This window comes from Diadema setosum, chromosome 4 (assembly GCF_964275005.1).
Source record: "Diadema setosum chromosome 4, eeDiaSeto1, whole genome shotgun sequence".
NCBI classification, from domain to species: Eukaryota; Metazoa; Echinodermata; class Echinoidea; order Diadematoida; family Diadematidae; genus Diadema; species Diadema setosum.
The window spans coordinates 45248215-45264311 of NC_092688.1; the positions used below are offsets into that span (position 1 = coordinate 45248215).

Genomic DNA, 16097 nt, shown 5'->3' on the forward strand with positions numbered 1-16097 from the left:
TGCTTCATATATTTTACAGATTTGAATAACATGATTTGATTCAAATTAGTTTCATTGAGATTGACTGGGGACAAGAAATTGAAGATATGTCCCATCTAAAACAATCATCAAGAAGAACTCTTGGGACAAACAAATGGTGGCTACAAATTGTGATAATAATCCTTTTTATGCTGCTATATTGATAGGAATCGTTACCATATATCATAGACCTAGTGTATATATATATATATATATATATATATATATATATATATATATATTGTTTATTATCATCAAATATTTCATAGAAAATACTTCATGTCACATTTCACCAAGACGCAAGAATATTAAAACCATCACTACCGTAGTTGTAGCAATTGCTCCACAAATGATTGAGCTAATTAAATCACTTAATACCAGTTACCATTCTATTTATCAGAGTTGGAAGAATGAATTAAAGGCCTACCGCTTAAAACAAAATCCAGTTTCAGGATCATTATTTCCACTGAAAAACACACACACACACACACAAAATAAAGAATTCATAATAAAAATCTCTATTGCAGTGTCAAGGTGTGATTATTTTTTCTTTTTACATGTACTTATTTTTCATAATGTTTTTTTTTTCTTTTTTCTTATTTTTCATAATGAGTTTATACTGCAGTTGAATGAACGCTAGAGTTTTTTTTTTCAGTATTTTTTATACTGCCCGCCCCCCCCCCCCCCACACACACACACACACACACACACTTCACGCGATGATCGAGTCGGAAGGAATTATTCGTCTGGCAGAACATGTATGAGAAAAAAGGTTTGGGATTTTCTGTCATCAGCAGCTGTGGATTTATGACGTAATGAAAACACAGTAAAAAGATTGGTGTCCTTTCTCGTAGTTACGTTTATCGCAGACACTCTGCACCCTGTATCGAAAATCGTAGCACAGTATCACAAGGTCATCTTACAAGCACCGGACTGCTTATGTGTCTCTCTTCTCATACCCCTTGTTGATCAAAATGAGGAGAGTTTCTTGGAGAAAAGCAAGGCGAAACAGCAAAATGCTGTTGCCACCTCTGAGTACTGGTTCCTCAACGAGTCTACGGTCGGTGGCAAATGCTTGTACGAGTTGCAAATTGTCCAGCTGGGCCCTCGTTCTCTCGCTCTTGCTGCAACTCGTATCGGGAGAACGCGAAGCCGTCATACGGGTGCAGCCGGGTGGAGCAGCTATCCAGGGGTCGTATGCGAGCGGCGGTGGGCCGGATGGACTGAATGTCACTGGCGTCTTGAGAACGGTGAGATTAACGTGCGATTCTTGCACATACGATGTTGCTTAAAAACATGGAAACAGTGCTTTGAAACTGATGAATTCCACAGCCTTCAGCAGGGGCCGCGGAACCCTCCCCCTCTACCTCATTAGACTTTGTACATGGATACACACAGATGTAGATGTAGATGTAGAATAAGAGCTAAATGCCGTGATTTTGCTATTAACACTTTCCTGAAAAAAAAGTCTGAATTATTTCCATATTTTTTTTTTTGGGGGGGGGGGGGGGGGCTGGGGGAGCTAGAAAAAAAAATTCCAAGTATTGCACCAAAAGTTTGCACCAGATCGCTGAATTTCAGGTCTGAAAATGTAAAATCATCTTCGTGTGCTAGGAGGAGAAATATCCCTTTTGTATATACACCCTCGTGAGCATGCCTTTTCTGTTTGATTGCTTAACAGACAACGTTCATGAAATAATTGTAACAATAAATTAATACAAGAAGTTTATTTATATGCTACCACTTTAGGCAAATTGTTCAATAATATTGAATCCACATCAAAATATCCTGCTACCTTAAACAAGTGGGGCTGTTTCAAGTCGATAAAAGACGGAATTAAAAACATGCATCAAATTGCACCATTTACAACATCAAAATGCAAAAAGTTCTTCCCGTGGGAGGGGGAACATCCCCCTCCCACACCCTCTCCCCTCCCCCCCCCCCCCTTTCCCTCCGCTCGCTCGGGCTCGGTCGCTTGGCTCCCTCGCATAGTAACCGTCGCCCTCCCAAGATCAGAAGATCATTATCCAGGCTACGTACGCCGGTGCGTCTAAGGGGGGGAGGGGGGGGGGGAATGGGGAGGGGGGTTGACCTTGATCCCCCCCCCCAACTGGGCTGCGCAGCCCCCCCCCCCCAAACTGAAAAACGTTCCGCGGTCCCTGTTCAGAATGACAATTACGTAGTATGTGGATGCACAGAGTGTCGGTATGCAATTCACGATTGCTTTATATTTTCATCAAGCTAATAATATGCATTTGCTTACACAAGCAAGAGATAGTGCCCAAGCCACTTTTAGTTTTAGATTGAGTCTGCGGAGAAATGTGTTTTGTTTATTAATATTTGATGGTCATAATGCATTTTGCCCTCTTTCTTCTAGATCACAAACAGTTGTGACCAAGAAGGTGATGTGGTATCGTATCACAGCGATGATGGTGACAGTCAGGAAGAGAAGAATGAGGAGGAAGAGGACTGGATCGGTATCTTTCATCTCCCTCCCCTGGAGGAACCAGCTGGAGCCCAGGGAGGAACGGGATGCTCTCTGCTGGAGCAGGTTGGTGTTTATTTTATTTTTGTTATTGTTGCTGTTGTTGTAGTGGTTAAGAGGCACATCATCCAAATTTGAATTATCCTTAACTATCCTATTTTATCCTTGTTAAATCGAATACTTTACTTCGAATGATAACTCGAGCAAAACTGAATAAAAGTACTTTGTGAGCTAGGTCATCATTCTTAGTCTCCATGAGAGGCATGACAAATCTGTTCATCAATACTTCCTCAGTCATTTTAGACAGTCGGAGAGTGCTCCAAGTTGTCCAGCCATTATAGCAGGCGCAGCGGATTATTTTTCAGGGTGGGGGATCCAAGGTCATGTAACCCCTACTTAGGGAAGAATCTCGGGATGGAACCTTCACCAAAGCATGGGTGTTGAGACCTTTCCCCGATTTGTTTTGTTTTCTTTCTCTTTTTATTTGACAAGTCAAGAAAGTGGTGGGGCTCTAGCCCATATCTGCAAGCTTTAACCAAGATATATTTGTTTTTGTTTTGTTTTTGCCTGTAAAGCATGTTTTTAACCCTTTCAGGACCACCAGCCTAATATCCAGTTGACTTCGTATATCTAACATTTTGCTAACACTCAAGTCTACAGGACAGAGAGAGTTAATGTGCATCAGTATGTTTTTTGTTGTGTCTAATTCACCATTCCTTTTGTGTAGACAGAGTTTTGTCAGTGCTCATTATGTCAAATTTCTTTGATTTATTACAGGTAAAACAGGCCATGTTATTTGGGGCTTCAGCGCTTCTCGTCCTTGCATTGAACCCTGGACTTTTCAAGGAGGTCAGTAGCTACAAAAAGGGATGGAATGCATATTTCATTTTTGTTGGTGTCTTTGTTTTCCTAAGGATTTGGTTCTGCAATCACATGGTGGAGGAGAAAAAAAAAAATTACACTGAAGAAAAACCTCTTGCCACTGTCAAGTTTTCAGCTTTTATTGTCTATACTGAGGTTCTTTCATAAAGATATAGCCATTCATTTGACCCTTCAGGGGAAAGGAGAGGAAGGCCCCTTCTCCTCATCTCCTTTGAAAAAAAAATAAATAAATAAATGAAATGAATTAAAGGCAGAGTACATTATTCAAGACAGTTCCCATAGTGCTGCATATAAAGATGTGCAATCCTATCACAGCTCATTTTACTTTGCTGAAACATTGGTACTAAGATTAAATTCCATATTGATTTGTACTCATGCTTTTAGATTTCTTTGTTGAAATCTTCATTGTACAGGGAACCTTGTTATAATGAGATTGGTCTGCTGAAATTTAAATCAGGTATCTTGTTATACTGTATCACAGATAAAAACAAAAGAATGAAAAAAGGAATAGGACCTGCAAAATGCCTTGTTATATCAGGTATCTCGCTATATCCTACCTCATTGTAATAAGGTTCCACTGTATTTCACATATTTCTATGATGAGTTCATGGAACAGTTATGCTTTTTGAATTAGTAATTTGTGACCAAGTTTTGAATGTTATCTTTTCTTGTCCCAGATTGAATTGAATCTGACAACAGACACACCAATAATTCTCATCTCCGACCCAAGAGAAGTCAAAAAATTTCAAAGAAGTGTTGATTTACGGTAAGTTTGTTTTGTCAGTATATTCATACAAGTAAGCTCAGTGATTTCATATTGCGTGATTGTATTTTTAGGTGCTTTTTTGTTACTTTTCAGTTAACATTGTTGCATGCATGGTCCTTTTGTCATTGGTGTGAAAATAACTTCAGAGGAACCTTTGTTATATCACTTACTATATTGATTATAGAAATTATAGTGGAACATTAAATGTTGACTTTGTTATTGTATGTTAGTATACAAATAGTGAATGGTCACGAGTGCAATGGTACGAGATTTCGCACGAGGTGAAAGATAGAGGCGCTCTATTCAACGAGTGCGAAATCTCGTTCCATTGCATGAGTAAAGACCATACACTATTTGTTTTATACAACACCTTGAACGTCAACAAATTTGGTACTCACAAATTCTTGAATTTAGCACAGAAATGGCAACCATTTTCCGTGAAAGACGAATGAGTAGCCTCACAGTTGCAGTCACCGTGTATATGTTAACGTGTACGTACGTATGCGAAATGAAGTTGTTTACAAAAAATAGTGACAAAAGTATGTGCTTGTAAGCGTGCTTGTAGTTGTTGAGTGCGCGCGGCACATGTTTGTTTATTGTGACATCAGAGCGCATGCAATAGAACATTTTGATCGAACCAAAATTGCACGCTGAGACAGCCAGAGCGAGTAATAGAACCTTTCACTAAATGTCACGTGATGGGCAATCAACCAATCGGATAGCTACATTCTAAATAGGTGTTGTATAACAAAACATAGAATGCAAAAGTATTAAAGAACATGATTATACTGTACATGTGATATATTTCATTTTGCAGAAAAGGAAGACAGAAAGTCAGAATCACATCCAAACCAGAATCAACGGCCAAAACAAAAACAATAGTGAGTATTGCCAAAATTCTTCATTTTGTTTGTGCTGTCCTGGTTTAGACACGTGGCAATGAGATCAGTCGATTGGGTTATTGAGTTGTTACAATTTAAACTCCTGAAAGTTTTACATTCATAAAATAACGAGAGTATATCGCTCTTTGGGCGACAAAACCTTGTATTTAAAAAGTGTTGAATGTTCAGGAGAGAGAAAAAAAATAGCAATTGCTTTTCCTTTGATATGCCTTGATGGCTTTATTTCTGGGGTGAGACAGCTAGGATTTGGACAGTACAGTAACTGATTATCCTATGATTGATCCAAAAAAAGTGATTGTCACCAAAATTTGAGAAACAAGGTCTTGCTACCTCATTGAGGAAATATGTTACACTTAGTACTTAAGGTGTAAACAGCACAATAGTCATCATTTGAATTACAGTGTATGCTGAATATTGGTATTTTGGGTTTGGGAATTCATAATTAGATTTCACTATCTCTGTTGGGCAATGCCTATTCATTATGTAGGCCCTCTTATTCAAGGTCTATTTCTTGTTATATCTGTCTGTTTATTTGTTTGTCTGTTTGTTTGTTTCTATTAAATATAGTCTGCTCCAAAGCTGACCTTGTGGTCGACCTGTGGTCGTTCAAGTGGAGGCAGTAAATTCAAGGAGTGGGAAGGCACAGTCTGCCTGGACCCACTGCATGCTTCGGCTGAGGTACGGGAGCTGTGTAGTTTACTTTTTAATAGAGAAAGTGTGCTGGGTATTGTACAGTAAAAATCAATCTGTGTGCAGTATTCCATGAGAGACCAATAATGATATTTTGTGGAATGAAGACACAGGGTGTTCAAATGTTACACAAGAACCACTTGTCTTTGTGTCATTTTTTCATGTGCCCCTTATTTGCATACCATATAATCTCCTTAAAGTCAAATGGTCAAAATTTTTATTGCATTGTATATTCATTTAAATTACCTTGAACTGGCTCTCATAAGGTAGGTAGGTAGAAATACGTATGATTTTCCATATTTTTTTATTTTTTATTTATTCATTATTACTTTTCTTATTATTGTTCCTTGTTTTGTTTTGTTTTTACATAGAGAGTATATATACATCTTCATGTCTCAGCAATGTCTCAGCAATACTTTAATGTAATATTACGTGGGCCCTGTTTTATGAAAAGTTAAAGTTGATTTATATTTGATTTCAACTGTAAGTCTATGGCAGCTTGTGTGGTAAGGAAATTTAAAATCGATTTTATGTTTTGATAAAACAGGGCCCAGCTAGGAGACTGGATTGACAATGTGGAGATGATTTTTCAGTCAATAGCTCATGAAATAACTCCCTATTGTCTCCTTTTGTCTCTATTTCAGCATGGATTTGGTTGGATATGGCGTAGTCTGGTATCCCTCGCTGTTGGTTTCTATATCATCAATGTATTTCTCGGAAGAATACAGGTCCAGCACCCTGGGCAAAACAATCATGAAGATTTAGAGGCGAGTACTTGTATTTCATTTCATCTATTTTTTCAGAGACTTTTACATTATTCAAAAGAGTAAATTTTCATGCAAATGTGACATGCTGACCAAACCATGACCATTGAGGTTAACATGTTGGCATTCAAATGAGTATGATTTATGTACTTAATCAGACCCGAGCAGCAGTTTACAAACTTAAAGATTGTGTTTCTTCCTAGTATGGACAACACTGATCACAAAGTATGTTATATGTTTATGAAGTTATTTTTTAATACAATCATCTTTCATACGTCATTGAAAGTATGGCAACAAGATGGGTCAGGTTCAAATATTTGTAATGTTTACTTATGTGTGAAAAATGAAGATCTGTTAATTCATCCCCTGTTTATCTCCCAGCATCATACTAACTATTAATGTGTGATGGTGATAGTTTTAATCATAATTGTGTTTAAAAGAGACAGCAGTATTGCCAAGTACAGAAATATCATAATGCATTCGTTTGAGTGACAGCTTTAGTATGTAAAATGCACTGGTGAAGACAAGTTGTCAGATATCTCTAATGTCATGATATGTGCAGGGGTCACTGCGGAGGTTAGCCGAACAGGCGATGTCCCGCATGCCTGTGTGGAAGTACAAGAGGAAGCGTTACCAGCAGTCCTCGGAGTCACCTGACAGTTGTGCGGTGTGCCTGGATGAATTCCACAAGGGACAAGTGAGTGTGATGCATTCATATCCTGTGATTGTATACACCATAATGTTTAGCGAAATCAAATAATTTGTGAATCCAGACTTTCCGACAATTTTGCAAGTGGTTGAATTCACAATTGTGGAGAACAGTACTGAACAGAGAAATGTATGCATGTACGTCACATTCATGGCAGGATCAGAGTTGATATATTTATATGTCTTTAGATTCACGAATAGCACCCAACTCGGCAAAATTCGCGAAAATAACAACCTCTAAAAAATTTTGCCATATAACTTGTACAAAACTCAAATCAGGTGATATATCAGAATCATAGAGCCCCTAGCCTTGTATAGAGGCACTGTGGTTTATAAGGTGAGGATCTGGATCTGTTAACTTTTGAGAAGGTCCTGGGTTCACATCCTATCCAGATATTGAGATGTTGTTGTTTTATTCCTCCATGGCCTTTTTCCAGACTGTCTGTTCGTTGATATCCATTAGTACACATTACACTGTGTATGCATCCACATTTTCTGCTTGAAATGTGATCTTTTTTACCCCAACCCCCTCATGATGTCAATGCAGTGCATCCTTCTTATAATTAGTTGATATCTTAGCAAGATACCTGATAATACAATACTTGGAAGCTTGATATAAAGAGATCTGATATAACAAGATGTCTGATATAACAAATTAATTTCTGTGGTCCCAATGAATTTATTTCCTGTGTTTTGTATTGTTTATTGACAACTGATACAACAAAATGTCTGATATAACGAACAAATTGTCTTGGTCCCGATAATCTCATTATACTGAGTTTCCACTGTATCATAATTTTGCAAGTGCCATCCCATCTCCTTTATGTTGTTTTTATCCCTGATATAACAAGATATCTGATATAAGGAGGAAATTTCGGTGATCCCAAGCAGCTCGTTCTAATGAAGTTCCCTTGATTTTATTTTGGCAGACCATTCGGATGCTCCCTTGCCACCACAAGTTCCACAACAAGTGTGTCGAGACCTGGCTGCGGAATAAGAGGACCTGTCCCTTGTGCAAACTTGATATTGTTGGTAAGAGTGAACTGATGTGATACGATGTTGCCTATATGCTTGATGATAAACCTCAGAGCACATATCAGATCTGTTGTTCCACTCTCTTATCAAGAATTACCAACATGTCTGAAAGTATAAGTTTCTTTGTCATATTATTGTTGTCCTTTTTGTTGGTGGGTTGTTTTTTTTTTGTATTGTGTGATGTCAAAAAGTTGGTACATGTATTCATGGTGAATGTTCATGTAAGTGTACACAAAATCAACTCTCAAGTCTTAATGGTTTGCAAAATAGCCAGTGACAGTCATATTTGATGATGATTTCAAACATAGATTAAAATGCTAGATTGGGTTTTTTAGAGGGATCCCTTTTCCAAATTATGTGACTAGCGACATTCACTGGAGTATCAAGTTTGTGTAGTTGGAAACCTAGACTTTTGAATGCTGCCACAATTTAACTCATAGATGACATATTCTTGAAAGGTTGTTCTGCTCCTCTATTAGTACACCCTTCTTTTCATTATCACTAATGATAATCAGTGACAGGAGCTCTGTTACATCACAGCACAGTAGAGTATATTTACATAGTAGCTGCGCTATACAAATTTGTCTAATTAATTATTATTATTATCACTAATGTTTTACAAATGATCTAATTGATTTTACTTGTTGACTGGAAGGTAGTACCCGTGTGCAGAAAGTTTAATCATAATTAACCTCTAGTGAATATGTCTTTCTTCTTTAATACAGATCAAAGGTTTGGCTGGGGAAAGAAATGTTGATGCAGTGGCATGAAGCATATCAACAAGCCTGCCGCAATCTTCAAGAACCTTATTTATTGACATTTCAAAACTTAAGTAATGTAACATAGTCTCTCTCTATATATATTATGTGGTACTGTGTGTATGTGGTAGTTGGTTTTTCACTTGCCAGGATGTCTGTGTGGGAGAGTTATGAAGCAGTGTAAACGTAACAAAGAGCTGATGATGTTATTTGCCTTGGGACCATGATTATTGTATATTTATTTTGCTTGTGAAAGGAGATTAATGGGGAGAAAAATAACCACATCTACTTACACTTGTGACTACTACATCTGTCTGGTCATACAAGGATTTTCATGTTCAACATTATTATGTTCTCTACAGCTGTAAAGGACCATTCAGTTCCAACATAAGTTCTTTTGACTGCTATCAATAATATCAACTTGAAGTAACCAGTTTCTTATAATGACTGAGATTTCATTAAATGAATTCTGAAAAGCAAAATGCCTTCAGCAATCATAAGTCCATACTAATTTTACTAGCAGTCACTACTCTATTGCATGGATGATTTTCTGTGTCCGTAGCATTTTGAGTGTATGGTTGAACACCATAGTCGTAGTCATACCATAGAAAATCATTGTGTGCTCACACATGTAAATTGAATTATAAAGGCTTTATTCTACTTGCTGATGTTAGTGGAATAAAAGAAACATCAGTACCTGCTGCTTAGCGAGACATTAGTAAATGCTGTCCAGCAATGATGTTTTTATTTTGTTTTTGCTGTATTTTATTGTAACCACAAACAATAGACATCATAGTACATCGATTATGTATAAGCAGAGTGTCCGTCTGGAATTTATTTGCATATGTTATTTATACAGTAATGGAAGATTTCTGTTGTGTATAAGATTATGTAGATAAACTTTGAGTAGACATGAGTTCCATTAACAAGAACTTGGACATTATGTATTCTGTCAACACATAAGTATTGATTGCAGGAGAATGATAAAGCTTTCTGTGATTATCAAAAATAAGGGGTATTCAGCCCCATTTAAGATTCAGGTCCCCAATGCAAAGTTCATATATGTAGTTTTTGGGGTGTTTTTTTGTTCCTCCACAGAGGTACTTTATTCATTCATTTCCAAAACTATACATCGAGTGAAATGTTTAAACAACTGAGTGGGCACAATACAATAGTTTAAAGATATGGATTAGTTTAGAAATGAAAATACTGTTCGATGATGTTTCTGAGATTCTACCAAACATTACAAGATCATTTAGCCAATGAAAAATGTGCACCTTTCGAGTGTGTGCCCATTCAATTTTGTAACATTTTCGCTCATGTGTAATATGTATTGGCTGAAGTTGTTCACTGTGACAGTAAACTCATTTCAAACTTCATTTATACACTAAGCTAAAGTCAGGCAAGAGTGGTAGTAAAGCACCACTCATTTCTCTGACATTTTCTTGCAGTGTAGATTATGCTGCATAAACTGGAGATGGTATTAAAGATACCCAGTCTCTGTCATATACATCATGAAGTAAAATTGTTCAGAAGAAAGCCAAATGAGCAAGTGCAGTTCTCTCTTATACTTGACCTAGATAATTGTTGATGTATGAATTATTTAGTGTCGAATGTTTGTATCTGAAAGATAATTATAATCCAAGGTGACAAGAGATTTGGAAATCTACCGGCAAACTTGATTAAAAAGACTGCCATATCTCAACTCTGAATGCAATGCTGAATTGATTTGTCTGATCTGAATAATAAGAGATAAAGAGAATGGGAAGAGGAGAAAAACCTGATTTTATGTAAATGTTGACGTGTTTGTAATTCTTGAGAGGATTATCAGTACATTGTTATATAAAAAATGATAATTTTTACACTGCACAGCATACAAAATGTACTTACAAAAAGGTGATTTTGTTCATTCTTTTCCTGTCAATGGAACATAATGCTCTAGAAATTGATGACAGTAAGCGATGAACCTATTGAATTATTTTGGCTATTGCACTAGTTCGTTATGTTCCCTGTCTTTCCCTTTTGGTCTGTCTGGAAGAGAAAAAAAAAAAGAGATAAAGAGAATTCATCTGAAACATGGAAAATGACCGTCAAAGGGATCGTATACAGTGTACTCCCGTATTAACGCAGTCCTCTGCACTGGCAATTTTCTTTTGTTATATCGAAATTTTGTTATACAACCATGAAACCGAACAAATAAACAAAAATACATAGTGTGGATGATATTGCAGCCCGAATTTTCACTTTGTTATAACCGGAATTTCGTTATAACCGCGTTCGTTAAAACGGGAGTGCACTGTAGTATTAGTGGAGATTAGAATTAGACTTTTAACTATTTGAGAGATACCAAGAAACCACATGAAATACATTGTAATACAAAGCATACCATTCTAAGAGGAATTCGAAGTTAATTTGATGAAAATTGGTTTTGGAATGACTGAGACATCAAAAAACAAAGTAAAACAAAGCGATCCTGATAAAGGATGGATTACACCTTTTACTAGGATCACTCTGTTTTGGATATTTCAGTCATTTCAAAGTCAATTTTCATCAAATAAATGTTGAATTCCTTTTGGAATTGCATGCTCTTTCACATTTCATAGGAGGTTTCTCATTATTTCACCCAGAAATGTTTGAAACCTGAAGTTAGGTCTCAACCAAAACTATACTATCCCTGGATACAAAAGGTGGATGCCTTTCACCACATGTGCTTAAGAAGAATTTTAGGGATAACATGATCGAGGAGTCCATGCTACAAATGAGGAAGTATGGCAAAGAACCCAGACAGGACTTCTGACCCAAACCATAAGTAAACGAGTAAGCAAGTGCAAAACTTCTGCGCAAGGCTTAACCTGTAACAAATCCAGGTTCTGAAGGATCACTCCTATTCTGAATGTCCTACACTGGCTTCCGATTCGTAAACGAATATTGTTTAAGATTTTGTTGATTGTATATAAGTCACTCATCTGTCAAGCCCCCAGTTACATTTCTGAATTATAAATCTCATAAACACACTTATAATCTGCGCAGTTTGAAGGACACGCCTCTTTTACAAATTTCAACACGCAAAACAAAAATGATACTAGGAGACCGAGCATTTGCCTCTGCAGCTCCGAAACTTTGGAATGACTTTCCATCAGAAGTCAGGAGGTCTCCAACTGTAGCAGTCTTTAAATCACGACTCTAAACACACACACACACACACACACACACACACACACACACACACACACACACACACACACACACCCACACACACACGCACACACAAAACACATCTTTTCTTTTAACTGTGTATTATCATCAAGTACATCAGGGCCTGTTGCATGAAAGTTACAATTATGGTAACTGTGCCATCCAATGGTAACTACCATGGCAACAATACTCAACAGCCAATCAAAATCAAGAATTCCACGGAAGTTACCATGGGATGGCAAAGTTACCATAATAGTAACTTTTATGCAACGGGCCCCAGAAGCTTTTGCAGCGCAGAAGATTATACCTATAGGTTTTGCGCTATTTATTGATAAATTATTACACACAGGATGCTTTGCGTTTGATCACACTCTCCGGATGGCTGACGACAGAATCCCTAATAGCACTTGAGTGGAGGCCAATACATGGAAAGAGAAAAGGAGGAAGACCACTCGCTATGATATTATGGATAACAATAGATGAAGATGTGAAAGAGAGAAATAGTTCATTGGGACAGATAAAGACCCAGGCACAAGACAGAAAGCAGTGGAAAAACGTGTGGATCGACGCCCTCCAGAGGACGGATGGACCTGCATATCCGAGGTCTGGGGTCTAATACATTTGTACTACAGTACAGCTGTACAGGGAAAGAAAGAGAGTTAGGTACTTTGTGTACGTGTATGTGTCGAGTGTGTGATTAATGTACCCGCAAAACTGACTGATTAATTGAGGGCCATTGTGATTTTCACCTGGTTTGATACAGATAAGGGACGAGAGGTACAGTCATTATAGGTCTCAATGTTCCGCATTCGTCATGCATAAAACTCTCCCTGGATCAATTTGGAGTAGCAGTATGTACAGGGGCTGATAAGGGGGGGGGGGGGAGGGAGGCGCAAAGCAGTTTATATTTCTGGTGCCACTGCCGGGTTTAATCAGCCACTAAAAAAAAAAAAAACAATTATAATAATAAAAATGAACAAGAGGAAAAATAAGTGCTCTCGACTGTGCATGGCCGACGAGTATTTTTTCCTTCACCTAGGCATTTGCGGCTGAGGAAAAAAAAAAAAAAAAAAAAAAAAAAACACGCAAGCACACACACACATACAAAACAGAACTGTCTAGATTGAATGGGCGGGACATAACGTTGAATTTTGTTTGTTTAATCCATGTTCAACAGACATGAATAATCTTATATAGAATAATATCAGACGCGCATGATAGTGTTATTTTTGTTCAAAACGGAAGTTTGGCACTACTTTCACATTTTCATGATACAGAGAATAACGCAGTTATCAATCTCATGATTAAGCTGATAGTGCGCTCCCTCTGATGTCTTCGTCTGGCTTGCGCATGTTTTGAAAAAAAAAATCTTATTCTCAAGAATCCGAATATTAGAAATATCAATCAATCGCTTCAAATACATGAAATACGTAATCGAGATTTGAACCAACGCTCCATGACTACCAATAATGAAGTTGTTATAGTTGCTATATGATTATCGGGAGAAACTTGACATTTTCCTACTAAGATATTATCAGTGTGGGAATTGGATAGTTGTGAGGTTCATTATGACACATTTCATTACCTCAATTCATAACATGAGAAGGTCAGACATTCATAACTTTTTTTTTACTCCTCTTTAAATTATTGTAATAAAACTTTCGCTGTTCTATTTGAGTACAAATGTACTCCGTTTATCAAAGTCAACTTGAACACTTTAGTGCAGTTTCCTTTTGAAGCTTCAAACATGACCTTTGCACTTGCAGGGTGTGTCATGCCGAGGAATCGACTTGTAATCCTACACGTTCAGAAGGCTGTGCGTTAAACGAGCCGCCCGAAACATCCTACTGCGTATTTAATCCACTTATGGATAAAACGGTATCATATTATGATACTGCAGTATCTTTTGGATACGAAATAAAAATCTATATCCTATATGCATGCATATAGAATATAGATTTGTATTTCGTATCCAAAAGTTTCCGAAGCGCACCGCAGGCCCCTCCCCTCCTCCCCCTTCTTGCCAGCCACAAAGCTCCCACCACTAAACCTAACCTATGTAAGCTTATATCCCCTCCCCCTTGTGGCCTAAAATTCAGCAATGTAACAAGGGCAAACATTCCCAAACAGATCAGTAAGCATCAGTTTTACTGATTGAACTGTCGTCTTCTGTGAGAAACATAATAACGGAGATAAATTATCTTTATATCACGCGTAATGTATATTGTGGGAATAAGAGACATTGCTTTGAGCTGTATTGCTTGAGCGTATCCCTCTATTCTGGTCGTGGACTGTCAGATCAGGTATACCATGGTATGTGTCTGATAAAACTATAGTAACGATGACAACACGACTCAACAGCAAACACACATACAAGTACCTATATAGGCCTACATAAGCAAAACAAGCAACTGGGAACAGAATCGACATTGATTAAATCTGAGTAGGGGTATCCCCGGGGTTATCAAGCCTGGAGGTTATCCCTTTGTTGTGGACTGTTCCAGCTGTCTGTAAATTTCTTTTGGTTTGTTCTGGTTTTAGTATAAGTCAAAAATAAAATGGTTAGAGATAATTTACATCTGAAACTTTTCATGGTTTATGATTCAGTCATGAACAGTCATCAATAACAATGACAACACCCCTTGATTATATTTTCAAATGGTAAATCATTTCAAATTTAATGCAAAAGGAAACAGTTTCAGGTAAAAAGTTTCCAGTTCTTTCTAAATCCTGCTGTAGTTTCTACTCCGTATGACCCTATATCTGCCTCTGTCCAGGATGATATCACATCAGATATTTTACTATATTCAACTGCGGGATCTTTCGAGCCGAGTTTATACCATTAATTATGGAGCTACATGTGCAACTTTATTTATTGTGTATACATAATGTATTTTACCATATTGTCAAACACAACCATGCAAATCAAGACTGTTATACACCTTTCACATAATTAAAAAAAAAAAAATATTCGTAGAAAAGATGGTAGTGCGGGATTTTATGTCCACTCTACATTAATTGCAAAATCATCGTATTCATACGGGTCAATAAAAGTGCATATCTAAAGGGAATGATTAATACCTGGCATTTTGCAAGATGAAGCCTATACACACCGATTACATTTATCATGAGTGGTTGGGTCTGCAACATAATGCCGCTGAAGTAGCTCTTGAAGAACTTTCAGCAGTCCCTCGGGGACCTTGGCCCAACGAGCGTCATGTCGGGGCCTGGTCTGAGGTCACCATTTGGAAATTTCGCTGAGGCCGTTGGGAAGTGGTTATGTATATACCTCCCTGCTGTAAGCCCTGTTTTGAAGTTATTCCTGCTATAGATCTATAGCTGTCTGGGCGCAGATCAGAAAAAGTGCACGCATGAACACAGACCACGAAGTTTTTGAAGGAGAAAATGGAGAGGAACATAACGGTAAGTCACCATATGGCTTTAGGCCTATAGTTTCGTCACTTAAAAACCCTTTACAAACATTCACAGAATTGTGGACGTTTTTACCTTTGAGTTGAAATGGGCATAAAATGTTATGCTCGCAACATTTTTATCTTGATCCTCCTTTCTTTCTGTCTTGTATCTGCTCTTTATAACGGTTTGACTTGGTATATAGATTACTTTCTCTGATATTGTTTCCCTCTTGGAAGAACACCATCCAACGAAGAGACACATATTTCGCTCAACCGCAGGCTGTCCTGCGTTTGTAACCTAGCTGCATGAACTATTATCATTATCATTCACTACAGAAAGTTTGCCTTTAGTCATGACAGGGTTTATAAGCACGATATAGGGCCTAAATCCATGCAGTTAATGAAGAGATTACAATCACGCATATCTTTCTCTCTTTATAGGCCGGCCTACCACAGAGCTCTCTCTATTATCATGTTTATC

General features: G+C 37.5%; 1 protein-coding gene across 1 annotated transcript; it reads left to right on the forward strand.

The window, feature by feature from the left end:
* The first annotated feature begins 939 nt into the window (after positions 1–939).
* On the forward strand, positions 940–10698 carry LOC140227336 (RING finger protein 215-like). The gene is made up of 10 exons (XM_072307752.1): positions 940–1268; positions 2396–2569; positions 3281–3352; positions 4063–4151; positions 4969–5032; positions 5621–5731; positions 6388–6510; positions 7070–7204; positions 8145–8247; positions 8976–10698. Exons 1-10 carry the CDS (start codon positions 993–995, stop codon positions 9005–9007), a joined length of 1179 nt encoding a protein of 392 aa, XP_072163853.1. The 5' UTR covers positions 940–992; the 3' UTR covers positions 9008–10698.
* The last annotated feature ends 5399 nt before the right edge of the window (positions 10699–16097 follow it).